The 27,300-nt window shown below is 35.3% G+C and overlaps 1 protein-coding gene across 1 annotated transcript in view; it reads left to right on the forward strand.

Moving 5' to 3' along the window:
* The window catches only part of ITGA1 (integrin subunit alpha 1), an 85,690-nt gene extending 58,841 nt beyond the window's left edge, over positions 1 to 26,849 (forward strand). The window contains exons 21-31 of the mRNA XM_081316388.1: positions 449 to 529; positions 10,236 to 10,312; positions 11,184 to 11,273; positions 12,410 to 12,512; positions 13,302 to 13,415; positions 15,075 to 15,179; positions 16,591 to 16,596; positions 16,707 to 16,904; positions 19,889 to 19,981; positions 21,328 to 21,444; positions 23,199 to 26,849. Of these exons, the coding sequence (XP_081172514.1) occupies positions 449 to 529; positions 10,236 to 10,312; positions 11,184 to 11,273; positions 12,410 to 12,512; positions 13,302 to 13,415; positions 15,075 to 15,179; positions 16,591 to 16,596; positions 16,707 to 16,904; positions 19,889 to 19,981; positions 21,328 to 21,444; positions 23,199 to 23,243 (1,029 nt within the window). The 3' untranslated portion in view covers positions 23,244 to 26,849. The remainder of the gene's footprint in view (positions 1 to 448; positions 530 to 10,235; positions 10,313 to 11,183; positions 11,274 to 12,409; positions 12,513 to 13,301; positions 13,416 to 15,074; positions 15,180 to 16,590; positions 16,597 to 16,706; positions 16,905 to 19,888; positions 19,982 to 21,327; positions 21,445 to 23,198) is intronic.
* The last annotated feature ends 451 nt before the right edge of the window (positions 26,850 to 27,300 follow it).

The raw sequence follows: 27,300 nt of genomic DNA on the forward strand, positions 1-27,300 counted from the left end.
TAAGGAACATGAGGAATAAATCCCTATCAGGGCCATGGGAGATGAAGAGAGACCTTCAAACTTTTCCTGAACCCTTGAGTCCTAATTAAAATCATCCCCAGCTATTACTCTTCCAATAAGGAAGCTCTTGTTAGTGTTGACGAAAGTTTCTAAAATAAATAGCACTTTAAGAAATTGTGAGTTTGGGGTAGGACAGAGGACAGAGCAAGGTGGATTAGTAGATAGGGCTTGACTAGACCCTACATGATAGGAATTTCAATTCCTGCTCAGGCATGAAGCTGCACAGGGAGATAAATTCAGTTTTGGTTCACAAAGTTTGGGACTACAGTATATGGTCCAGAAATGATGGGATTAATGTGCAAATATTTGGGGGGGGGGGTATGTGTTGCACTGATTTTTTTGTTATCACTATTTTTAAATAATTGATTTCTTATCATTTTATATACAGAAAATACCAAAAGACAGCTGTGATACAGGGCATAACATCACTTGTAAAGTAGGCTATCCCTTCCTGTCTCCCAAGGAGGAGGTAAGGTCATCAATAAATGTGTGGGGATGTATACATATTATAAATATGTAAATATAAACAAATACAAATAATGTTTGAACATATCTGTTCTCCTCCCACCACTACTTAATTTGAGGTGCTTAGACCTTGAGCCAAAAGTGATGTGTATGTCCATTTATTTGTCCAGTGTAGGATCTTTTTCTATGTCATTCTGGTAGCCTGTCATTTTTAAATCCACATTCAGATCAGTCACAGTCTTTTAAACATAATCATCTATAATGGTAAGCACTCTTAAATTAACTTCTAAGTCCACTATTCACAAATATCTTTCAATATGTCCAGTGTTCCACTATGATGTTCCATTCTGCATTAGTAAGTCAAATTAAAGTGTTCTTCTCCTTAATTGTATTATTTGGTTCCTTCTGCTTCCCTCTAGTGCCCAACATTCAAAGTTCCATATTGCCATTTTTTTAAGAATTCATAGTATGTATGAATTTATATGTAAGCAGATGCATGCATACATGTCTGTGTGTCTGAATTAAAAGTGTATATTTCAACATTTCTTCAACTGCTATCCTACAATGAACAGAGATTACTAGTTGGCAAAACATTAATATATCTCATGTTTTCAATTCAAACCCACAGGAAACAAAACAAGAATGTAAAAAAACTAAAAGTAAAGAGGAAATAAATAGAGAAGCAACAAATAGAATGCATATTTAGAACTTTGGCTTCAAGCACCTTCTCAAATGAGGAAGATTCTTTTTATATGAATATTTTTTTTGGTTTTTAATTATAACAATCTCCAGTGCCTAGTGCAGAGTGTGTTGTCTTGGTTTATATTTTAACAAGAAAAAAGGACAATAATAATTAAACTTGATAATTCCATAATTAATATTATATTATTATATAATATATAATATCATATCATTTATTAATTAATGATATATTTCTTTTATCTTCCTTTCTCCCATTTGTATTCTCCTTCTTCAACCTTAGCCAAAATATAATTCTTAATATTTTCAATATATAAATGATTAGATATAATAATAATCTCTCTACATAACATTTTTTTCAGCTTATATTATTCTCATAACCTTCATCTCATTAGTTCAGCATGCATCCTATTTTTATAATTTTTGTTCGCTTAAATTCTCTTATAGTCAATCCAATTCTTATCAGTCATAATTTCTTCATATTAGTCATATAACTGTCCAAATTTTCGCATTTAGGTACATCACCCCAATATTTTATGTCACGCATTATAAAAATACTATCCTTTTTATCTATCTTATAGTATCTAGATATAGCATCCTTTTTAATCAGTTTATGTTTCATTTATATTAATAAAAGTTGCATCAACCTGCTATTTTAACATTTGAACGAATGAACTTTTATTGTCAAAGTACAACCATGTATACATTGAGATTGGCTGAGCCTCCCTTCATGCCCCACCACCACCACAACTCACAGTGACAACAAACCCGTATATTATAAAACATACTATATTACTTAAATCTCTTACCCTTTTGTTATAAGGCCCCTTTATGTTCAAAATTCTCTATTCTTTTATAGCCATATTCAAACAAATGTTTATTCACATAATAGACCATCTGGTAGGGCGAATCAAATCTCTTGTATCTGTCTCTGGTCTTCTTCTCTTGCCGAGTGATTTTCCAAGTTGATGTAATCTGCTTACCCAGCAGTTCCTGTATTTTTACAAATGTTGTTGGGAATACAAAAGATGAAGTAAGTAAGATGAATGCTTTCTGTCTCCCAAACTTCTATGGTTCTCCTGATAATTCTATAATCCAATCCATTTTTCTCGTATCAGAACCTTGTAGATTTTTTCCTGTTTGTGTCAAATTGTAATTCTTTTCTTTTGTTATTTCATCAGTTTGATCATACTCTTCTAATTTGTAGTCTGCTGTCTGATTTATTTGTTCATTTGTTATTTCCTGGGTGTTTCTTAATTGTAGATTTAGATTGGAAATAAAGGTAAAGGTAAAGGTAAAGTTTCCCCCGCACATGCGTGCTAGTCGTTTCCAACTCTAGAGGCCGGTGCTCATCTCCTTTTGAAAGCCGAACAGCCAGCGCTTGTCTGAGGACGTCTCCGTGGTCATGTGGCCGGCATGACTAGACGCCAAAGGTGCACGGAACGCTGTTACCTTCCCACCGTAGTGGTCCCTATTTTTCTACTTGCATTTTTACGTGCTTTCGAACTGCTAGGTTGGCAGAAGCTGGGACGAGTAACGGGCACTCACTCTGTTACGCGGCACTCGGGATTCGACCCACCAACCTGCCGACCTTCTGATCGACAAGCTCAGCGTCCTAACCCACTGCTTATTTAAATCATCAAAGTTGTTTCGGATTTCCTTGTGGTTTGAGTCTATATTCATTTGTATTTGTCCTAACATTACATATATTGCCTCCTGGAAAGCATTTATCTTGCCTTGAAGTATTGCTTCTGGAGGCCCTTGATTTTCCAGGATAAGTCCTTCAGGAGAAAATATTGAATATGGCATCCTGTCATTTTTTGATATGTATGTAATATCCATGTTGTCTCCCCCCCTTCAAATAATCTTTCATCAATGTTTTAATTCAAAAGTCAATTTATCAGTCAGTCACAATTATAATTCAGTGTGTTAGGCCACTTTAAATCCTTCCTGTAGATTCTCCTCTAAAAGATTAGCCAAAAAGCCAAGGTTTTTCTTTTCCATAAACAGTTCTTAGATTTAAGCAACAGTCCAGGTGTTTTTTCTTTTCTTTCAGACACTTTTTAATCTTACAGCTGGCTCTTCCTTTGTTCCCAGCTGTCTTCAAGGTTATTTGCAATTCAAAGAAACAACTTTTTCTTTGTTTCTAGGCATTCTGCCAAATTCTGAGTCCTTATTGTTAGTGTTCTATTCTCTGATTCTCCACTAGATGTCAGTAATTTCTTTTTTCAGTTTTTTTTTCAATCAAAAAGTTATTTTTGTTATATATTTTTATAATTCCATCAAAAATTCCTTAGGGTATAATCTTGACAGTTTTTTAGTTTCTAGATTTGTCCAGACTGTAGTATTTTAAATCAAATTTTAGTATATCTCTTTCCTCCTTTAATAGTAATTCACCGTTTCCATCTGTAAGGGAATGGGGATATAGTCGCCTCCCTTCACTTCTGGAGGTTTTCTTGCTTTGGGGATCTTTTCAAAGACTTAGACATTAGATAGAAGAAAAAAGATCAGTACTCTCACCAATTCCAAGTATGTTGTAAACTGATGTTCAGGTTCGTGCTCTGGGACTTCAGCTGCAAGTAGCTTGGGCTAGACACTGATCTCACACTAGCCTTTCTCCTGTCGGGTTTGAAGGGCTTTTCCCGGATCCAACAAAGCAATTGTTGTCACTACGTGATCAACAGGGCGCCCCTCCTTCATGGTCACCTCTTCAGGGCAACTTTGGATCCATTTAGGGTCCCCCAAGGAGGGTGAAACTAGCCATGGGGAGCAGAAGTCCACTCTCACATAGCATGTGCTATGGGCACAAAACCAGAAGTCTAATGAGGAAGATTCTTAATTAATTCGATCATTTGAGAATCCAACCTTGTTGTGCACTTAATTATGATGTGATGAGATATAGTTAGATGTGATAAAGTTGTTGCATTCTTATTTAGTTTCTATAATGGGATAGGAAGATGATGTTAGTCCAAATGTTAAATATCAATAAAAGTAACAGGAAAATAACAGTTCAGAGTTGAAGGGACTTTAGTTTGGATCTTGAAAAGAACAGAAGGTTGGCCTTGAAACATACTTAACCATCTCAAGTAAAGACCTAGTTGATTGATTTTCACAACAATCTAACCTTGGTTACAGTAGATTATTTGTTGCTAATCATAAATTGATAAAAGAGGGAAGGATTTTTTTTAAAAAAAGAATAATTTATTGAATTGCAGAATATTTAAAAGGGTAGGAAGTCTGGGTATTCCAGATGCTATTATAATATACCAGAACTCCCCACGTTTGGCTATTTTCTTATGAAATTGCAACAATGCTGGTTTAAGAATACAAAAGTTCCGGAAAGTCCCTTTCCAATAACATCAAATGGCTTGCACAGGGTTTATCTTATATGAATTCTGAAAATCATAAAAGCAGACTGGAATCTATATGGGAACATAAATAATTTTCCAAGAGGTCAAAGTGCCCCCAAGCTGCATTTTGTGGGTAATATGTATTTATATATCATTAACTCCCAGATGCAAAATGGACCTGGTTACAGAAATCAGTCAAGCATGCCTTAATGGTTTTGTGATCGTAAGAGCAATTGCTTCCTTAGCGCTTGTGACCAAAGTTACGTTTATCTTCAGTTAGACAAAGTTCAGGCAACAAGACTGTTGATTCAGATCTTCCTCTGAGAATTGAAGTTTATGTGACAGGATATGTGGGAAGCCTGGCCTCTGGCCTATGTGTGAGATCATGTGAACTTCCCATAAATATTCTACTTCCTTAAGGGAAAAACAGGAGAGTGGAATAGCCAAGTAGTATAGTACTACTCTCTACTAAAAACATTAGAAAAAAATACCAATGTATACTGCAACTTTGTAAAGATTCTTCATAATTCAGGAAATTAAAGCATGTGCATATTTTGTTTTATTTTGCAATTTTTTATGCAGAGTTCCATAAAAGCTGAAAGGGAAGAACTATTATGCTTAAAATAATAATGAAGTTCACATAGGTCATCAAGTAGATGTTGACTCTTAGCAACTAGATAGACATATTTCCTTTAGACTGATCTGTCCCCAACCCTGTAATTGAGTCCATCCACTTTGCTGGTAGTCATCGTCTTTTTCTTTTTCATTCTTCTTTTCCCAGCACTATACAGTGGACTTATCAAAAGAGTTAGGTCTTCTCACAATGGGGCCAAAATATTATAATTTAGGCCCGCTCTCTCATGCCTTGGATGAGAATTTGAGATGGATTTGTGGTATAATCTATTTATTTGTTCCTTAACTACCTGTAGTATTCTCAGGAATCTTAAGCAACACCAAAAAGCTGACATTCTTCCTACCTTCTTAAAAATCCAACTTTTATTCCATAGAGTGTCTCAGAGAAAATCATTTCTTGAACAATTCTGATCTTTGTAGGCATAAGCATATCACAGTATTAGAATATCTTTTCCAAGGCTGTTACTGTTTACTAAGTCCTAGTTTGCAACATATTTTTGACTGCTGTTCATTTACGTTTGATAGACAATCCCAATAGGTAGACAATCCCAATAGCTATCCACCACTTCAGTATCTTCACTGTCAGTTCTAAGGCTGGTGGATGTACTTTCTGTCATAGCTTGCTCTTCTGTATATTTAATCTTAGTCTTCACCTTCAGGGTTATTGAATTTCATTATTAGACATTGCACTACTTGCATTTTCAGCTAATTTAAATATTAACCAAATAGTATATTGGTGTTCCTTCCTCCACCTTTAAAACCACCCTGATCTTCAGGTCCAGCTCTCCAAATCTTATAAAATTATAGCTGAAATTAAAACTATAAAAAACCCATTGTCTTTAAAATTAAAAACACATTTACACAAATTTTTAATTTCCCATTTCAAAATGATGAGAAATAATGTAACAGAATTTTTGACCAGAGCTGTCCACCTTCTGGTTTAACTTCTTGTGTGAACTTAACTAATGTTAGTTTATTCAACAAATCATTATTTAAAATATATGAACTATGATTCATTCTCTTTCTGGTTGCTCTCACTCACACACACACACACACACACACACACACACAGAGAGAGAGAGAGAGAGAGAGAGAGAGAGAGAGAGAGAGAGAGAGAGAGATACACAGAAAGATGGTCACTGTGATGTAAAAAAGATGTTGAGACTCTAGAACAGGCATGTCAAACTCACGACATCACGTAATGTCGCGCGACGTATCGGAACTTTTTCCCATTGGCGAAAATGGGATGGGCGTGGTTTCTCCGTGACGCTCCGGCCCGCGGGCTGGCAGTTTGACACCCCTGCTCTAGAAAGAGTACAGAGAAGAGCAACAAAGATGATTGGGGGACTGGAGACTAAAACATATAAGGAATAGTTGCTGGAATTGGGTATGTCTAGTTTAATAAAGAGAAGGACGAGGGGGGACATGAGGGCAGTCTTCCAATATTTCAAGGGTTGCCACAAAGAAGAGGGAGTCAAACTATTCTCCAAAGCACAAGAAGCAATGGATGGAAACTAATCAAAGAGAGAAGCAACCTAGAACTAAGGAGAAATTTCCTGACAGTTAGAAAAATTAATTAGCGGAACAACCTGCCTCCAGAAGTTGTGAATGGTCCAACACTGGAAGTTTTTAAGAAGAGACTAGACAACCATTTATCTGAAATGGTTTAGGGTTTCCTGCCTGAGCAGGTGGTTGGACTAGATGACCTCCAAGGTCCCTTCCAACTTATCATCATCATCATCAACAGAACTTTCTCTCTTCCAAAGAAAATAATGAATCTTCCCTTCTCCATCTCATTCAGCCCCAGTCCTTCCTACTCTCCAGTCACTGCTAGTTACAATTTTAAAAATTGCATATTAATTGTACTCATAGAAATATTAAATGTGAGCCTCCATTACCTATATTTCCAGTATAAGAAAAACCCTTGTACTTTATTTATATGTGCATTATACTTATTTCAATTTTATACCACCTGCTTCAAATACTCTAGAGATGATAAAGGACAATAGGGATACTTGGTGGTCTCTGAGCTTGCTTGTTTTCTTGCATATATTTCATTATCCAAACTAGGAAACATCATGACTGGCACTGATGATGTTACCTAATTTGGATAATGAAACGTCTGCAAGAAAACAAGCAAGCTCAGAGACCACCAAGGACCACTCTAGAAATGCCCTGATGCTCTGGAACAGACATCCTTTTTGATTGGATGCCATCAAATGAATGAGTCAGAGTTCCACTAGTTATGCTTTAGGCCCGGGGTGTCAAACTTGCAATGTCACATGACATGTCGTGACGTATCGTGACTTTCTTTCCATTGCCAGCAATGGGGTGGGTGTGGTCTCACCATGACGCATCCAGCCCGTGGACCAGCAGTTTGACACCCCTGCTTTAGGCAAAGCAAGGCCCAAAACAGCTGTAACATTTTAGGATGATGGGATGAAAGATGCTTCATGTTAAAATATACTTCTTACCTTCACTCACATTGACCAGTGAAGACAGAACAGCTGTTCTGGTATCATCCAGCCATTCTTCTTAGTCTTTCTGTATGACTGAGACGTTAGAAAAATAATTTATGTGGAATTCTGTTCTTTTTACCAGATTGTCATATTCTGTCATCTGGCTTAGTTGTCTCAACAGGAACTTGGCTAAAAATAAACTTTCCCACAATATCTTCTCCACTGCCTTATAAGCAAAATACCTTTACTACTTGCAGCTTTTTGCTGCATTGTTCATGAAGTATATTTATACAAAGCTGTCCTTCTGTTTAATGCAATATAAACCCTCTAAAGAAAGCTAAAAACCTGCTAGTGAAACCCAGTGGAATAGAACAGAGAAACAATTGGTTTGCTTGGTGTTAAAGCAACAGAGGAAAATTAACTCTTATGTGTAGACAGGAAGAGACATAAGCTTGTCAGAAACATGTAAGAGCTTTCAGAAGGGGAGTGAAACATTTTTTAAAATCAACAGTAATAATCTAACATTTGGAAGTGACTCAGGCAGATGCCAACCTTATTTAGTGAACGGGAGGGTCCACAACATTATCAGACTTGCAAGATTGGCCATAAGGTAGACCAGACCAAGAAATCAACCCCATAGGAAAGCTAAAATTGCTTTTTGTGGAGATTGGCTATAGTAATAGAACCTTGCAAGCTTGTTTGTATTGTATCATTTGCCTAGGTAACAGTTCTTGCATATTTCTGTTAAAGTTGTCTTCCTTATTCTTTAAAATATTTCCTTCAGATCTCACATCTCTATACTCAAGTTTCAGGGACACCCTCTAATCCATGCATATTTCCTTCTTTTGGTGCCTGTGTTATTTTATAAAGATTGTTAAAGGAATTTGTTGTGCAGAGGTCTCCTTGTGCTACCAAAGAGTTGCACAGACAAGGAAGGGTACTGAGAGCAGTAAGAGTCACACAGTAACCACAAGAGTACACTGAGTTGTAAAAGCAAAAAGTAGTTTACTTTAAGGTGGTGTAAAAACAAAAATGCACAGTCAAAAATAAACAGTCCAGGTCATACACAATAGCAACAGTCCAAGGAGTAATCCAAAATACAAAGTCTTCTTACCGGTCCAGAGGTCAATACACAGTTCAGGTTTATCACAGTAACAGAGCAAAAACAGTAATAGTAGAGAGCAGTGAATTCAGAGAGAGAGAGAAACTACGTTACTAGCTCCCTCTTATGTCCATGAGAACACTTACACACCCATTGGCCAATTAACTTCTTAAAGACATAACATCATGGTTAATATATTTTCAACCCAACATTGTAGGCTAACACCATATGCCTAACAAAGGTGATGTGTCTCTACCATTTCAGGGGAATATTCAAAAAAGAGTTTAGTCTTAATAGCCCACATTTTTAAATTAATAATATGTTGGAGGTAGTCTATGTGACGGGCATTATAAAAATATTTTAAGCAACAATGTTCAAATGTTAAGTCCATGTTCATACCTGCATGTAATATTTCTAAATTAAAACAGAAATTTCAAATGAATTATAGCACTGGGATTATTTTGCCTTTCTTTTTCATATGCACAGACTTTATATAAATATATCTGTATTTCCATAGAATCATTACAAATGTGTATGAGAACTTCATAATGTGCGTGTGTGTACACACACACTCCAGACTTTACATTCTCATCTAGTCAAGGTTGAATTGCTAAGATGCCTGATAACTTCTATCACCACTTAACTTGCCATAGAAACATGGGAGAGGGGATAGAAAGCATTGGGAGGAAACGGGATTCTAAGAAGCTGTCCACAGACCATGAGAACCTATAAAAATGCCAAGGTCCCTAGCCCAGGTGTCTGATGGAGAGGTGACTGTTCTCATAACAAACCAAAGACATATGATTGGGTAATGTGAACACTGGGTGGGGGTTAAGGGAAGCTATTGTTAATTAGGCAGATTTTTGCATGGGAAAATCAGAGCTGGTTTTACTACTTCAGTTATCAGATGTGTACTCAATAAAATGTTATCTTTTATGGTATTTCAAAGCTTTGAAGATTCCTTGAATTTGAGTTTGCTAGTCAGATGGTCAGTCCTAGAGGAGATCAACCCTGACTGCTCTTTAGAAGGCCAGATCCTGAAGTTGAAACTCAAATACTTTGGCCACCTAATGAGAAGGAAGGACTCACTGGAGAAGAGCCTAATGCTGGGAAAGGTTGAGGGCAAGAGAAGAAGGGGATGACAGAGAACGAAGTGGCTGGATGGAGTCACTGAAGCAGTAGGCTTGAGCCTAAATGGACTCCAGAAGATGGTAGAGGACAGGAAGGCCTGGAGGAATATTGTCCATGGGGTCGCAATGGGTCGGATATGACTTTGTAACTAACAACAACAACAAGTCAGATGGTTGACACCTCTTCATTTTATTGCTCAGTATAGATAAAAATAAAACATTTCTTTTACTAAGGGAAAATGTAATGATGATTTGTATTCAATTTTTGTTGAAAATATAATTGCAGTTTTATTTAATTTAATTATAATCACTGACGTTTTATGTACTTTTTATTTAGATTTTCTTTGAAATAGGATTCCAGTTCAATGTGTCCCACCTCCTGGAAAATACTATAATTCACTTTTCTGTTACAAGGTTGGTTCCAGTAATATCTACACAACTTTAGATTGAATCAAGGCCCACTGTATTTTGGGTTCCTCCAGTGAATTTATGGAAGGTTTCCACTGAATCAAGATTGCACAGAAGAAAAATTAGTTTATAATTTATTGGAATAAAAGGCTAACTGGTGATATATAAAAAGAGTAAAATGGAATAAAAAATTTCATTGAATGATTAAAATGTAATAAGAGAATTAATGGCAATATAGTAAAATAATACATAAAGCAATGGTAATATAAATGGTTAAAAGGGATTAATAAAGGGTAAATTTGAAATTAATCAAAGTTTCACCAATGGCAAATATTATATTATATCTGATTGGCTGCTGACATTCTTAAGTTACCCTTAAATTCCATTGGTCATTACATGTCTGAATTCACAATGGTAGCTGATTACATCTACAAATCATGATAAACCAGCATAGATACTTATTTATTTATTTATTTATTTATTTATTTATTTATTTATTTATTTATTTATTTATTTATTATTTATTTATTTATTATTTATTTATTTATTTATTTATTTATTTATTTATTTATTTATTTATTTATTTATTAATTATTGGGACTTATATGCCAAAATTGTTGCACCAAAAACATTTCTTTTGGATTCCATACTTAATTGGCTATTTTAAATCTGGGCTTCCCTCTCAGAAATTACCGGTAAGTTGATTCTTAAGTTACACATTTTTCCACTTCAGGTGTTCTTTTCTTTACAAATAAAAATCAAATAATTTTATAACATAACAATAAGGCAAAGCATGGGTGGGTGTTTTGATTATAATAGCTTGTCAGTTAAAATAGATTGTGGTCTAAAGCAACTTTTAAAATATGTTTTGTTTTAGTGATAGTGATGAACTTGATGAGACTCTTGGAGATAACAGAGGAACTATTTCAATTCCAGTAAAATATGAAAGTGGATTAATATTTAAAAGGTATAACTAGATTTTAATTATTTTTATACTGATCATCTAGGGTTTTTTTCTGTTCTGTAGGTGGAAAAATTCCCTCTTCCCCAAAACAAGAGTCATGTGGTAGCATCACTTCCTAATTTGCTCCTTAGTTCTCTTGACCATGGATTACTAACGGCTCTTGATTCTGACTGATGCTGAACCTTGGCCATGGTACCATTCTGGTAGTGCACATACTTTTTTTTATTCCCAGTCCTGATTTTATACAGAATCCATTAATGTAACACGTGAACACAAACACAGAGAAACACAAACAAAAACTCTATTGTTTCTGATATTTCACGTCCAAAGCATGGTGCTAAAGTTGGCTTTTGTTTTTATTCTGTGAAAGATCTTGAAATACAGTGTTGTCATTTTTCAGATTCTTTCACAGAAAAGAAGAAAGAAGTATCTTCACCGCAGTATCTTAATGACCAGTCCATAAAACACCCTACATATGTTATAATAATTAACCAATCATAAGTAAATGGAGCAATCAAAATGCTGCAACCAATCATAAGTCAATAGAGCAATCAAACTGTTCCACATGTTGTATATCAGAGGTCCCCAACATTTTAGGCACCAGGAACCAGTTCCATGGAGAAAGGTTTTTCCGTGGACCAGAGAGTGCGTGGCTTTGTGTGCTTCCTGCATCTCGTGGATGGAGCTTTGCTTGTTTGTGCAAACCGGTTGCTGGCATACCATAGCCCAGTACTGGTCTATGGACTGGGGGTTGGGGACCCCTGTTGTATATATGACAAAAAAATTGCATACTGTATTATCTGGCTTGTTCCATCACTGAAAACATATTCAATTAATCAATATTTTATTTCTTAATAATCTGGGGGAAAACTGCTATTTAAAGAGAATGGAATTAGATTATTGTGTTTCGCTATCTGGTTTAAACTGGATTACTCTAACAATTTCATACTGTATAAATCGAATGGGAAAAATTATGCATTATTCAGAAAAAAAAATCTCAGGTTTATTAAATTCATATTTTATTGAACAAGAATAACACTATCATATTGCTTCATTTCATTTTGTATAGATAATTGAAATAAGACATGTGACTTCTTTGTGATTCTAAATCACTGAACATTATTTTATTTCTTTTTAAGAGAACCTAGTTCATATCACATCATCATTGCTGCAAATGATACAATACCTACAGTAATTAATTCTACTGATAGTATTGGAGAAGAAATTAATATATACTACTTGGTAAGAGACAATGCCACTTTTTCTGGTTGTGGACTTTGAAAATTAACATTTATGTGCTGTATTTTTTTAATCAGGTGAATTTTTATTATGCCAGTTTGTAATAATTTCTATGAACCTGACAGAACTTTCTGCAAATGGAGCTTCTGGTTACCTGACAGATTTTTCCTATCCTGTGTTTTCTCCTGCACGCCTCCAAAAATCTACTGCAAAGGATACCCAGACTTTCAGGACAGATTTGGGTGGTGGGCATTGCGATAGAAGGTCAAAATGAATTCACATTTCTGGCAGGAGCTCGGTGACAGTCATTTGGTACAGCTAGAATTCATCCATTCAAATCTGGAAGCTTTCCAGTCAACTATAACATTTGCCAGTTATGGACACCTTACTGAAAAATAAATGCCACTTATTCTTCCTGCTTCATCTTTTCCCTTGAACCCATATTGGGAAGGAATCTTGAATCTTACTGAGATTTAAACATATTTACGACCAACCAGAACAAGTCATTGTGTCAGTGCGGTATAACATGGCCACTGGAAATATACCATAGATCATTTATTTTCTATACCTTAGAGATATGTTCTGGTTTAATTTATAGACTTTCGATTTCTAAGATAATGTTTAATTAATTATTTTCCTTGCATGCAAATTTGGTAAGTTGGAGATCTACTTTTATGAAATAAAATTGTACACTGGGTTATTTGTTTAGTAGGGACTATAGCAACTGTTAATAGTGGGGAAAAACATTTATGGATTGTTATTTTTTAATTAGCCTTTCATTTATCTTTTTAGATTGAGAAAGGAGAACATTTCTTACAGCCACAGCTTGCACTGCAAATCTCATTTCCAAAGAATATTTCAGATGAAAACCAAATCCTTTACTTCACCAAGATATCATATTCAGAGGTAAATAGGCAATATATATATAAACTAACACTGCTCTGCAGTTCAAAATTAGACTTTGATTTCCACAACACAGGTCTTTGAATGAGTAAGTCTTCCATGTGTTTCTTTCCATTGGTATTTATATGGGGGGAAATGGTTATTATAATAAATTAGATAAAATATGAAATGTTCTCTGGAATTAACTTCTAAAAATGTTTCATTTATCTAATGTTATAATTTAGGTAAACAATTTGTCTCCTTTTCTATATAATCTAAATCCAAAGAGATACAATATCTATATCCATAAGACATAACCATGGAAAACACGTGCCATGATACAAATTACTATTTGCCTTTAGTTTCAAGCATGGTTTGCCACATCAAAGAGGCTTCTGCAAACTGACTCCATCCAGATGTCAAGCTACTATCATTGAAAGAAAAGAGATCTGCTGAACCTACTGATTGGGAATTACGGGTCTCATGTCTGGAATAACTGGAGATATAACCTGGAGGAAAGGAAAGGAAAGGAAAGGAAAGGAAAGGAAAGGAAAGGAAAGGAAAGGAAAGGAAAGGAAAGGAAAGGAAAGGAAAGGAAAGGAAAGGAAAGGAAAGAAGGAATCCCTGCAAATTTTACTTCACTAGTCATTGAGGACTATAGGGGGCGGCACTGTTCTTCGATTCAAGGCCATGAGCCAGCACTATCCAAAAACATTTCCATGGTCATGTGGCCCGCATGATGTCATGGAGTGCTGTTATCTTGCCACCAAAGTGGTACCTATTTATCTACTCATATTTGCATGCTTTCGAACATGCAAGGTGGGCAGGAGCTAGGCAAAGACAGGCACTCACCCCATTGCACAATGCTCATGTCTCAAATGCTCAGATCTTGGTCTCGTACCAAGTAAGGAGTTTTGGTATAATAATTAGGCATTGAATTGAGGAATACAAACCCACTTGGGCATTTCAGAGAGCCAAAAAGGTATAGTAATGAAGGTGCCAATTTGGCAGATAAGGAACCCAGGTTCATTCCTGTTTTAAACATGGAGCTCACTGGATAACAGGCTCAGTCATTACCTTTCAGTCCAAACTACTTAACAGTGATAAAAAATAAAGGACATCCCTCAATATGCACAAACGTCAACTCCAAAAAAAGAAATTGTATGAATATAACAACTGGAAAAACTGAAATATTTCTGATATATTTTAATTTTGGTCAAGTTTTAAACTGTGTTCTAAAGTTACATATTATGCTCAATATATCCTTTTGTATACTTTATATAAAGCTTTCTTATTAATTGCAAAATTAAATATATAAGCACCAGAAATTGTAATGCTAAAAGAAAACAATAATTGCTAAAGTAGCCCCAAGCTGCTAGCAGAGGTTAAGAATTTATATACTCTGATCTGTAAAAATGAAGGTAGAAGGAACTAGTGATTTGTTCTCCCCCACAGCTCCTGTGTTTCTCAATATTTTGAGTGGCCTTCTGGCTCATTAGAAAAAGTGACTCTAAGAACAGCTGGAGGACAGTAACTTTGGTGACAATCATGCCTTTTTTTCTAGCAGTTAAAGCATTCTGGCCAGAAAATAGTCAGGTGATATTATCTTTGGGAAAGACTTAGAGTTCTCTGTTAAAATTATTGCAAAATACTTATAAAATTACATTTTTCTTCTTGTGATAGAATGCAAAATGCCAATCCAGCCACCCAAATGATTTGTTAAAGATTGATATGGGTAATCCATTCACAACATCAAGAATACAAGAACCTCTAAAAGATCCCAACATAGTATGTATACCTGATTTTATGGGTTTTTTAATAGTTAATAATGCATTTTAGTATTCAACATTAAGTTGGGATTGAACTGATCATCATATGTATATTTTTCTTTTGCTAAGAGCAATTATATGCAACCGTAATATTCTTACTGCTATAATATTCTTATTGCCAGAAATGTAATTGTAAATAATGTTTTTAAATCTATAACATAGACTTTTAAAATGTTTAGCTTTGGAAATTTGATTTTCACCATCTCTCCACATGAGGAGGTTAAAAAACAACTTTCAGTTAATCATCAGTTAGAACAGGCGTGTCAAACTCAATTTCATTGAAGGCCGCATCAGCATTGCGGTTGCCCTCAGGGGGCCGGGTGGGTATAGCCAGGGTGGGCGTGGCCTACTGGGTGGGCGTGCCTAGAGTGCGTATGGCCTATTGGATGGGCATGGCCAGCTCTACATCGTTCGCATCAAGGGTGCCTATGGGGGCCTGGGCAGGAGTGGGACAGATCTGAGGGTCTCTCGCAGAAGGAGGGTTCCTGGGCCAGGGCCAAGGCAGTGGGGGCCGTTCCCTCACTGTTTCCAGGATGGCTTCGTGGGCCACATGAAACCACTTCGCGGGCGCATCCAGCCCCCGGGCCTTGTGTTTGACATGTCTGAATTAGAACAATTACCTATCATGAAAATGTTGGTGGATGCCTGTTAATAAGGCTGCCATGGCTATGCAAAAGATTTTCATTGTCAGAGAAAAATAATTCATTCTAAGAGCGCACCTTCCTGGACCTGAAGTACTATTCATGCCTTAGTCGTCTCCCACTTGGATTTTTGCAGTCTGCCCTTCACCATCCAAAAGCTACAAAGGAATAGTGTAAGCATTTTGGTATGCCCATGTTACATCGCTTTTCCATTAGTTGCAATGGTTCTGGATTCAATTTAAGATGCTGGTTGTCACCTACAAAGTTCTTCATGTCTTGGAACCAGATTATGTACAGGAGTGATTTTGGGTGGTGGTCCTAACAATGCTTTTATAAAGCATTGAAGACCTGGATGTGTTCCAAGGCCTAGGTATTGGGAGGCTAGGGTTGGAAGATTAAATCAGTTTTTCTCAACGTCAACAACTTTAAGATGTGTGGAGTTTAACTGTTGTCATTCCTTAGCCAGCATGGGAAATCATCTTAACATTGTTAAGGTTGAGAAACAATGAGTTATATGGCCTGTTGAGTATTGTTTGTTATTTGTTTTGTTTCGCTTTATCCTCAGTGACCATTGTAGTTTTTCTTCTTTGCTAATATTTCTTCTAATTGTTTTAATATGTTGTAAGTGGCACCCAGATGTGCAGCCATATACAGTATATTTAAACAAATAACATTAGCAGAATGATCCTTACTAGGTTTAGAAACATATTTTTATTTTATTTATTATAGCTTGCAGTGAGGGCCTTCCTGAATGCAAAATGATGAGTTTTCTAAACACTGACTGAACTTTACTGGTGTCACCATTGTTATTATCAGAACATTTCATACTTATTTCAGCATGACATGGAGAATGTGTCAGGTTATCTACAATTTTGCTATTTTGGGTAGTTATAGTTTGCAAATATATTAATGAGATGTGTCTATGGTCTTTTATACAGAATTGTGATAGATATGATTGTGCATCCATTAACTGCACTATAGCCCCATCAAATATTACTCATGTGAATATTTCATTCAGACTCTGGAAGCCTACTTTCATAAAGGTAAGTGAGCTACCATTTATTAGGAATTTTAAATGATATCTTGTCAAAAACACATACATATTATAGGTACATGCATCATGCTACTTGCTTGATACTGGCTAGGAAGCTTCTACTGAAAGAACTGTTATGCTGTTATATTAATACATAATGTGTTCAGGCGGCAAGTTTTTTTTTATTGTGATGCAAATGTTTTTACAGTTATTTCTTGATGTATATTCAATTTCATGTAATTTTATTGCTATTGTAGTTGCTGTAAGCCAAATTTGAACGGAGCATATGGGTACAACTTTTGAGGAATTGATGGAGTTACTGATTTTCATTTATGCTCAGAATTCCCAGGTGTTAGCCATACTGAGAGTCTGGAAATTCAAGCTCAATAACTCTCGATGGTAACAGATAGAAGAGTAAACTATACTGAGTTTCACAGAGTGTACAACGGCAGGTAGTACTCAACTTACAACAGTTCATGTAGTGACCATTTGAAGTTTCAATGGCACTGAATAAAGTGACTTATGACCAGTTTTCACATTTACGTCCATTGCAGCATCTCCATGGTCACATAATTAAAGTTCATACTCTTGGCAACTGACTCATATTTATGACAGTTGCAGTGTCCCGGGTCATTTGATCTCCTTTTGTGACCTTATGACAAGCCAAGTCAATGGGGAAGCCAGATTCACTTAACAGCCGTGTTAGTAACTTAACAACTGCAATTATGGGTTCGCATCCCACCAGGCTCAAGGTTGACTCAGCCTTCCATCCTTCCGAGGTAGGTAAAATGAGGACTCAGATTGTTGGGGGCAATAAGCTGACTTTGTAATAATGCCGCTTGGGGGGTGGGGCTGAAAGCCCTAATAAGCAGGCATATACATAGAATGAAGGCTATTGCTAAGCACATTAATTTGTGCTTAGATTGTAAGCCGCCCTGAGTCTTTGGATAAGGGCGGGATAACAATGGGATTAAAATAAAATAAAATAAAATAAAAAATTATAAACTGAGCCACTGTGGCAAGAAAGGTCATAAAATAGCAAAGTTCACTTAACAACTGTCTCACTTAGCAACAGAAATTGTGGGCTCAATTGTTGTCATAAGTCGAGGACTACCTGTATACTGTTGTGACTTAAGAAAAGTAATGTGTTAAATTCTCCTCTTATATCCTTGTTTCCTTTCTTCCTGCTAAAGCAATGAGCAACATATCACCCATCTACATATGTTTGAGGCCAATCAAACATTACAGCATGTAATGTCGTAAAACAATAACCTTTAGAGTTTTCTTTCTATTGAAAGCCAGGTAGTAATTAATTTCCTTTCACTAAGACAGAGAGTAGAGTGAAAAGAAAAATTGCCTTCTTTCCTCTAAAAGAAAAATATTGATAGCGCTTAAAAGTTTTCATGGATGTTGGTGGATTCTTGATTTTGAAACCAGACCAAAATTGTCTTTATATTAACTATTTAAGTTAACTATTTTTCAGTAAAAGTTAATATTGTTAACATTCAAAGAAACAGAGACTGACCTAAACAGAAATGCAACCATTTGTTCCATCGTGGCTAGGATTTCCCATTTCACCATAAGGGAGCCTCTTCCAGCAAGGCCAAGAGGTGATATAAGACAAAACTAGAGCACTGATTCATCAGGGAAATTTTCCAGGGAGCTAAAGCTAAAAAGAGAATATACCATTGAAAAGAAGGAATGTTGTCTCAGTATTCAGACGTGTGATAGGACTAAAAAAAATCAAAGGGTACAGTAAAAAAAAAAAGACTAAAATTACATATTAGGAAGACCAAACAGGTAGAACAACAGCTTTAAATTGATAATGAAAGTATCAAAGTGATGAGGAGCTTCTGCTGTTTAGGATCAACCATCAACAGTAAAGGATCAATCAGTTAAGGCTACCGTCTGACAGAACAGCCATGAAGGTCTTGGGAAAAATATTGAAATGCTCCAACGTCTCTATATCTACAAACAGAATTATATTGTAAGCCATGATATTTCCTGTGACATGTTATGGAAGTGAAAGTTGGACTTTAAAGAAGCAGGATAGGAAAAGTACTGACGCCTTTGAAATTTAAGGTTGGAAAAGACTACTGAGAATCATTAAACATAGTTCTCCATTAAGGCACAAATGACCAAGCTCAAATTATCCTACTTTGGACACATTATGTAAAGATCCAGCTCTCTGGGAAAGCTCTAATGCTGGATAGGTTAGAAAGAAAGAGAAGGAGAGCAGCAGCAAAGTAGATAGATTCAGTTACAAGGTCATGAGTACAATCTTGGGAGACATGGAAGAATAGGTTAGGGGCAGATCATCTTGCAAAAAAAATCTATTTGGTTGCTAAGGAGTGGAAAATAGCTTGATGGCACATACTCAAATCTTTATATGCAGCCTATAAACCATATGTTTCTGGTTTCCTGTAAGCATTTTTACAACAAAGATATTGCCTTACAAGCTGTGTAGAAAGGGGGGAAAAATCTCTCCATGTTCTATCATTGGCTTCAGCTTGCAAGCATTTTTTTTCTCCTTGGTCCAAAGTTTCATCTCATGAAATTGTAGGAGAGGAACAACTAAAAACACTGGACAATAAGTGAGTCCAGATGGTAGGCAACATTTGTCTAAAGTCTAGATTTTGTTTCCCAACTCTGGTATGCCTTGATGACTATCGTGGAGTTTGAGATGAATTGAAACTGCAGCGTCCACTGAGGGACACAAATATTTTGATGCCAATAGTTTTTCCCTTGGCCCTTCTTGTGTCAACCTCTAGAAGAAAAGATTTTCTTAAATAAGCCAAAATACTGCTTATTTTCCTGATGAAGGCCATTAAAGGAGTGTAATAGCAAATTATTTGTCATCACGGCAAATTCCTTTATGTGCCCTTCCCCTGCAATTTCTTATAAGCAATAAATATCATTTTCTTCTCTGAGTCATCTTTTGAATTTGGAACCATCAACGTAAGCATAAACATTATCAAATCCATTTTATTCTAGGCAAAAATTCACAGTGTAGAACTCATTGTGAAAGCAAGTCTAAGGACTGAAAACTCATTAATGATCCTGAAGAAAGAAAATGAAAAAATAGAGGTGAGTTCTAGCAGTTTATTTCGCATATCATAAATTCAATTTGCATGCCAATTTAGCCAGAAAAAATTATCTGCCTGTAATTAGGTGGAAAATCCCAACAAATATAGAAAAATTACTTATAAGTAACCATTCAGACCATTAGCTATATATTTGCTAGCAACTCAGTTAGCATTTTTACTCGAACCTTAATACAGCAGTTGGCATTATACAAATTAATAAATATTTGTGAGTGCCCTTCTAGAAATAATATTTATTTTATTTTTATTTATTTATTTAATTTAATTTGTATACCGCCCTTCTCCCAAAGGACTCAGGGCGGTGAACAGGGCAATAAATATTTAGATATGTATAATTGGTATAATGCATAAGATGTACAATGTGTAAGATGTCAGCCCATATCATGCAGTTATCTGTTTAGTTGCTTTTTAAAATTATGCATTTTTTAAAAAAATAACTTTACAACCATGCATTATATTACTTCGGTGAATATTTATGATTTGATAGATACTCAGAAAGTATTCATTTTTATTTGGCATACAAATAAAATAAAATTACTTCTTGCCTATTATATTTTTCGCTACTATTTCACTGACATTAAAAAGTTTCATTAAATTCAGGAGTCAAACTGTCAGGCACAATTGGACAACTGAAGATCCGTCTTTTTCATGTATGTGTTATGTATGTGATGCATCATATTAAACAGGACTAAAATATAATTGCCTTGCTCAATACAGAGATGGGTGGCATATAAATTTAATCAATAAGTCAATAAAACCTATTTTCATTTGGAAAAAATCTAAACCCTCTATTAGGATTAAGAGTTAGGTATCAACTTGCAAATCAGCAAGTCTAGAACTATAGCTATAATGTAGGTATAGAATTGGAGCATTAATATGCCTGAAATGATGAACAGTTGATACATGTGACTTATCACACTTTTATTTCCAAGGCACAAATATTTATCTATAGAATGGAGAGAATCAGAGTTAAAATATTCCTAACATTAGCATTTGTACACTTACATTTACACTTTTTAACTTTTTCCTAAACAGGTTTATTTATTAAAAAAGCTATGTTAGAGTCAGAGTTAAGGGAGATCTATAGTTCCAGTGGCTGTTTCTCATCCAACATCTGCAGCAGATTTTGAAGACAAGTGGAAAGTTGCTGGGATAAAAATAATTGGTCCTGTCTCACTAACAGGAACCCTTGAATCAATCCCAAGTTGTATTTGATAACAAAAGAATTTGAGTTTCTAATGAATAAAAAAGTAATTTCTATTTGTCTTGATGCCTCAGTTTCTATTTTAGAGAAATCATGAATGCTTGTGTTGATTTAATATCTTTCAGACAATAATTCAAATCTCAAAGGAGCTTCTTCCTGGCCGTGTGCCATTATGGGTCATTCTGCTAAGTGTTTTTGCTGGGCTCCTGATTCTTACCTTGCTTATATTTGCATTATGGAAGGTATGATGCATTTTTCCACATTTCCCTTTTCTGAAGCCTTGGTGAGTTGCCAAAGGCAAGAAGGGGAAAATCTTTCTGATTACTGCTTAAGCAATGCCACTTAAATGATGAGCCACCCATGAATTTAAAAAAAAAATCAATGCTTTCTGTCTTACAAATGAAAACAAACTGGTTCAGAAGACAGTTTTTGTATGCCAAGATTTTGAAAGCTGGAGTATATATTCTTATTAAATGGTCTTCAATTAATATTTATACAATCAGATTCTGAATGTTATAAAAAACATACAAAATATTTTGGACTTAGATTAGTGGCTGTTCAGATTGGTATTGTTATCATGGAATTATCTGTTTTGATGGAAAGATAATCCAAAAGAGAAAAACAGTGCTCTGAATTACAGTAGATAACACAATACATAAGGCTAAACTTTTCATCTCAACTTGCACTTCCTTATAAAGTTGGCTTTTCCTAAATACTATTTCTCACATGTGTCTTTTTTTTCATGAAAGCTAACTATTTAGCTTTCTGTTTTCAATTTTCATAAATATATTTTTACAAATTTCTTCTACTGGAAATTTTTTCATTTCTTCCCAGTGTTTCATATAAAACACTTTATTAGGTAAAGGTAAAGGTTCCCCCGCACAGGCATGCTAGTCGTTTCCGACTCTAGGGGCCAGTGCTCATCTCCGTTTCAAAGCCGAAGAGCCAGCGTTTGTCCGAGGACGTCTCCGTGGTCATGTGGCCGGCATGACTAGACGCCAAAGGCGCACGGAACGCTGTTACCTTCCCACCGTAGTGGTCCCTATTTTTCTACTCGCATTTTTTACGTGCTTTCGAACTGCTAGGTTGGCAGAAGCTGGGACCAGTAACAGGCGCTCACTCTGCTACGTGGCACTCGGGATTCGACCTGCCAAACTGCCGACCTTCTGATCGACAAGCTCAGCGTCCTAACCCACTGAGCCACCGCGTCCCTGTAAAACACTTTATTGCTGTCATATTAATAAATTCATCTCATCAGGTTTGAAACACAGTGCACAGAGTGATGTAGTCTAAAACAGTTAAAACAGCTAAGTGTTATTAGTCATCTGTCCATAAATGGTAGCCTTGTCAAAGCTAAGAAAATAAGATCTTCACAACTTGAAACATCTTTTAGTGTCTTAGGAGATACACTGTAGTTTCATTACTTGTTTCAACTGCTATTAATGTAACCACAAAGTGACCCATTTATCATAGCTAACAACAACAACAACAACATAGTCAAGTTTGCATCAGTATAATAAAATGGAGAGAGAAGAGAGAAAATATTAAGATAGCGCCTTAGTAACAGACAAGTGGAGGATATGGAATATTAAATGATATTAGAAATAAAAGGTAGAGGATAGTAGAAAAAGGTAGAAAAATAAATGGCACTAGTACAATTTTAAAAAACAATGTTTTTAATTCCAAGCAGCATGCGTGTTATTTTATATATTTCCATCAGAATAAATCTAGTATATATTATCAAATTAACTGATGGATTTTTCACAATTTATATTTGTCCTAATATTGTTTTTACGACTTTTGGGGAAAAAATGTGGAAAAAAAATCATTTTTGCATTGGGGTGAGCATTGGAATAATTGACAACTGGAATCTGTCATTAGCTCATAGTCTGAATTTATACATGTTGCATTATAAGATTTTGCACTTATCTCCTTTGTGTCTAATGCAGTGAATTTTAATCTGAGCTATGTTTTTTTTCCATTACTTTCCTTGCAGGCTGGATTTTTCAACAGGCCCTTAAGGAAGAAAATGGAGAAATGAGAACAAACTCCAGAACAAGGAGGGAAAAAACCTCTTTTAACAGTTCTACAATGATCTGCCTTCAGGTGGACTTCTGAGACATGACTATAAATCAAATCCTTGGTTTAATGTAGGAAAGGTCACAGAGGTTTTATTTCAGGCAACATCATATGCTGAGCCATAAAGGAAGCAAAAAGAAAACGAAAACGAACAAACCAAAGATAGAAAAAAATAATCCTGAAAGGAAACTTTCTTTTCCTTTTTTTACAGGCGAACAGAAGAGAAAAATCTGTACGACTGTTCTGACCTTGGAACTTTTTTTCAGATAACTTTTTCTTCATGGATATACAAGCAACTCTGAAGCCAAAATGTATTCAAAACTAGGGATACCAGACAGACAATTTACTCCTCAGATTTTACCCATTATTTTTAATATTGTCACTTATTTTTAGAACACAACCCACAGCTTTGTATCTCTAATGTCTGCACAGGGGCATACATCCTACTGAATTGAATTTGAGGGTTTCAGACAAGGTCTGACATGCATAAGAAACATCTGCAACTTTGGTTTATCATCATTCTTAAATGGGGAAGAAGCCTATATTCAAAGATGGGCATGCTACTGTTTTGGAAAACATTTATCCAGGAGGAAAAACACCCCTCAGAAATTAGCAACTGCACACCATAAAATTTCAAGCATCAGATGGAATTCCCTGCCTTTTGTATAACTGTAGAAGAATTATTACTTAATGACTAAGGTCATATTTGTATGCAGAGCATCTCAAGTACATTCCTTGGTATCTCCAATTTGAGAAGGAAAAATGCACATTCAGAAAACAGAAAACCTGTTATACATCACTCTGAATTAGTTAATGCTATGTGTTATGATTTAATACCAGAAAGGTTATATTTCTCATAAATTAAAAGTGTGTGGAGAAAAGTCTATACAGGGTCCTATATTTAGTTTACTTCTAGAAATATAAACTTTTAACTATTTTGTGCATGTAAAAAAATGAAGAAAGGACTTCATTTATAGTGAAGGGATGAATTTGAAAGCAGTGCCATTCCTTCATATAGGGGGAAATTAGCCTCCCCTTATGAAATAGGTCGTAAGACTACAATCATGCATAACTCTGAACCAGCTGTTATTCCTCCATAGTGTATATCCTTGGCAATGTTTTCAGGTACTGTATATATTGACCACCAGGAGGCAGTACAATACTGGTTTTCTAATAAAGAAAAAAATCCTGGTGTTCAATCTAATAGACTAAGAATAACTATCTGCACAGATGATTTCACTGCTTTCTCATTACTAATGATGAATCCTTGAAAATACATTGCTTCATATTTAGTGGAAAATATGAAGAATGATTTTTGTTTTCCTGAAAAAGTTAAATCATAGTGCTTTATTACACCGAGAACATGGATCTTCGTGCAAGTCACTAATGATAAATTTCCCTGAAGATTTGTTAGCAGAAAAATAAGATACTTTTTTTTTGCCTTCATATCAGTGACTATGTGTAGAAGTCCATGCAGTTTTCTAGACAAAGGTTTATAGCCTTCTTCCCAAGGCTGAGAGGGAATGACTAGCCCAGCTGGCTTCAGGGTCCTAGGCAAGACTAGAATTCAATATCCCCTGCTCCATTTTTTTAACCAGCAGACCACTGTAATATGAAACACTATAATAAGGCAATAAATGTTTTTGACAAAAAATCAACATGGCATGACCATCACAGATGTTATTTATGCATTCACATAATGGTTTATTTTCACTATTTTCCTCAGATGCTTTTTGTTGCTATTTTAGCCACCATGCTTTTTCTTACTGAAAAGGTGATCAGTTTTGTATTTCCCTTTTCAAATATTACAGGAATGTTTGAAATTTATACTGGTGCTCATAAATTCTATTGTGAATTGTACAATCTTCCCATATCGATCTGCCAATAGATGTAATTTAAATATTTGTTCAAATAGCCTTTTAGAATACTTAGTTATTTATGTTAAATATTAACATTTTATCAATCCACTGGAATTTTGGAAATGTTATGCTGAATAATTCTTGTACATAAACAGACCATTATGATTTTTTTAAAAAAAATATCCAAATCTGAAATATATCTGAAGACTTATTATTGGAGAATTACATAGCAAAGGCAATAAAAAATGGCCCACATTGGAAATTCTGCAAATCATGAAATTGATAGAGCAGGATTTCCTCAGAAGTACAGTTTCATTTGGATACATATATATTTCCTACTAGAGCTTCTAGAGCTTTTATTTCAAATATTTCAGTTCTATTTTTACATGTTTCCCAAGCGTGAATTAAAACCGTTTGAATACGTGTGAAAAGCAGCGATGAGGTTTTGAGTCATGCATGCAACAAAATTCCAATTTAAATGCATTACAAACAATAAGAATTCAGATCAGGATTGAAATAAAACAAGGTATCCTGTAGAACTATTTTTAGATGTATGGACTTCAGTTCCCAGAATTCCCCAGCCACCGAGGGAACTGTTTTAGTTTTATCTACAACAGGTCTGTGACCTGTTAGGAACCGGGTCACACAGTTGGAGGTGAGTAGCGAGTCAGTGAGCAAAACCAAAACCACCCCCCCACCCTTCTTGGTCTGTGGAAAAATTGTCTTCTGCTAAACCAGTCCCTTGTGCCAAAAAGGTTGGGGACCACTGATCCAGACTGTTTGCACAAAGTGTTTTCCCTACTGAAAAGTAAACAAAATTGTATTTCCCTTTTCAAGCATTACAGGGATGTTTGTATTTCATATTGATGCCCTTAAATTTTGTGACTTCGTTGTGAGTTGTACAGTCTTCCCATATCAAGGCTGGCTATGGAATTCTGGGAGTTGAAGTCCACTGTTCTTTTAATTGCAAGGTTGAGAAACACTGCTATACTGTCAAATGGACTTTAAATTGCTACTTATAAATTGAGGAATTATTTAAGTGGCTAAATTTAATGTCTTAAATATTAATTTGTACTGTACATACTACAGTGTATAGATAAAGTATTCTGGGCTAGATAAAATATTTTAAGCAGTTTAGAATACTAATAACCACTACTAAACACTATGGTCTAAATCTACTTGAACTTAACCAAGAGTGACAAAGTCCAGTTTAAAAGTCCAATGTTAGCTGTGCAAATATTACTGGCACAGCTAATTTGAAGGTACAGCTGATTTTATTTAGATAGTGATTGCAGGGTGTAGCCACTGTACTTATTTTAAAGTAATTTAGTTTCAAATATTCATAGGAACATGGCCTAGAAGCAATTGCATTCAATATTTTTAAATATTCTGGTTAAAGACTGTTCAAATGCCCTAGAGAAAGTAGGTCATAAATTGTGAGTACAATGCCACACAATGTGAAAAATACCTTTTCTCCCACTTGTGTCATTTTTGTGTATAATAAACTGTCATGCAACTGTCATTTCAAGAGCAGCATATGGATAAATGCATGATTTTGAAATAGAAATTTCACTATTTAATTTTCTTTTCATGTGGAATGTTTCATCTATGTGTCTATAATTATTACCTCCACGCACATCAAGGATCTCTAGGGCACAGTATTTAGTTTTGAACTGGGATTATAAATTTTCTTCTGATGTATTAAGAACCAATTTTGCCCCATTACTGGCAGTCAAACTGGGAAACCCTAATCTGTGTTGGACACAGAAGTGACTACAAGGCACAATTTAAAAAAAATCAAGATGATGGACATAACAATATAATCAAAGCTCCACTTTTGTAGGGGGGGGAGGACATAAACATGTGGACTTTGCAGCTGCCAACTTGACTTTTATCCATGCAAAATTGGGTTCAAAATACAATTTTCAATTCATAATTTGGAAAAAGGGGGGGGAAAGCAGACATTATATAAAGACAGAACATTCATACAAGATTTTTGCTCAGCATGGAACTCTATATGCTCCTGAATATTGTATGCCATGCAAGAAAATTTCACTAAAATAATCTTCTCCTTGTGTATTTAAAAAAAGTCATCATCAAATTGTTTCAAAAACTCCCGGTGAAATGCCATTTTATACAGAGCTTAAAAAAATAATCTGT

The sequence above is a fragment of the Vipera berus genome (genome assembly GCF_964194415.1).
Source record: "Vipera berus genome assembly, chromosome: 2".
Classification (NCBI taxonomy): domain Eukaryota; kingdom Metazoa; phylum Chordata; class Lepidosauria; order Squamata; family Viperidae; genus Vipera; species Vipera berus.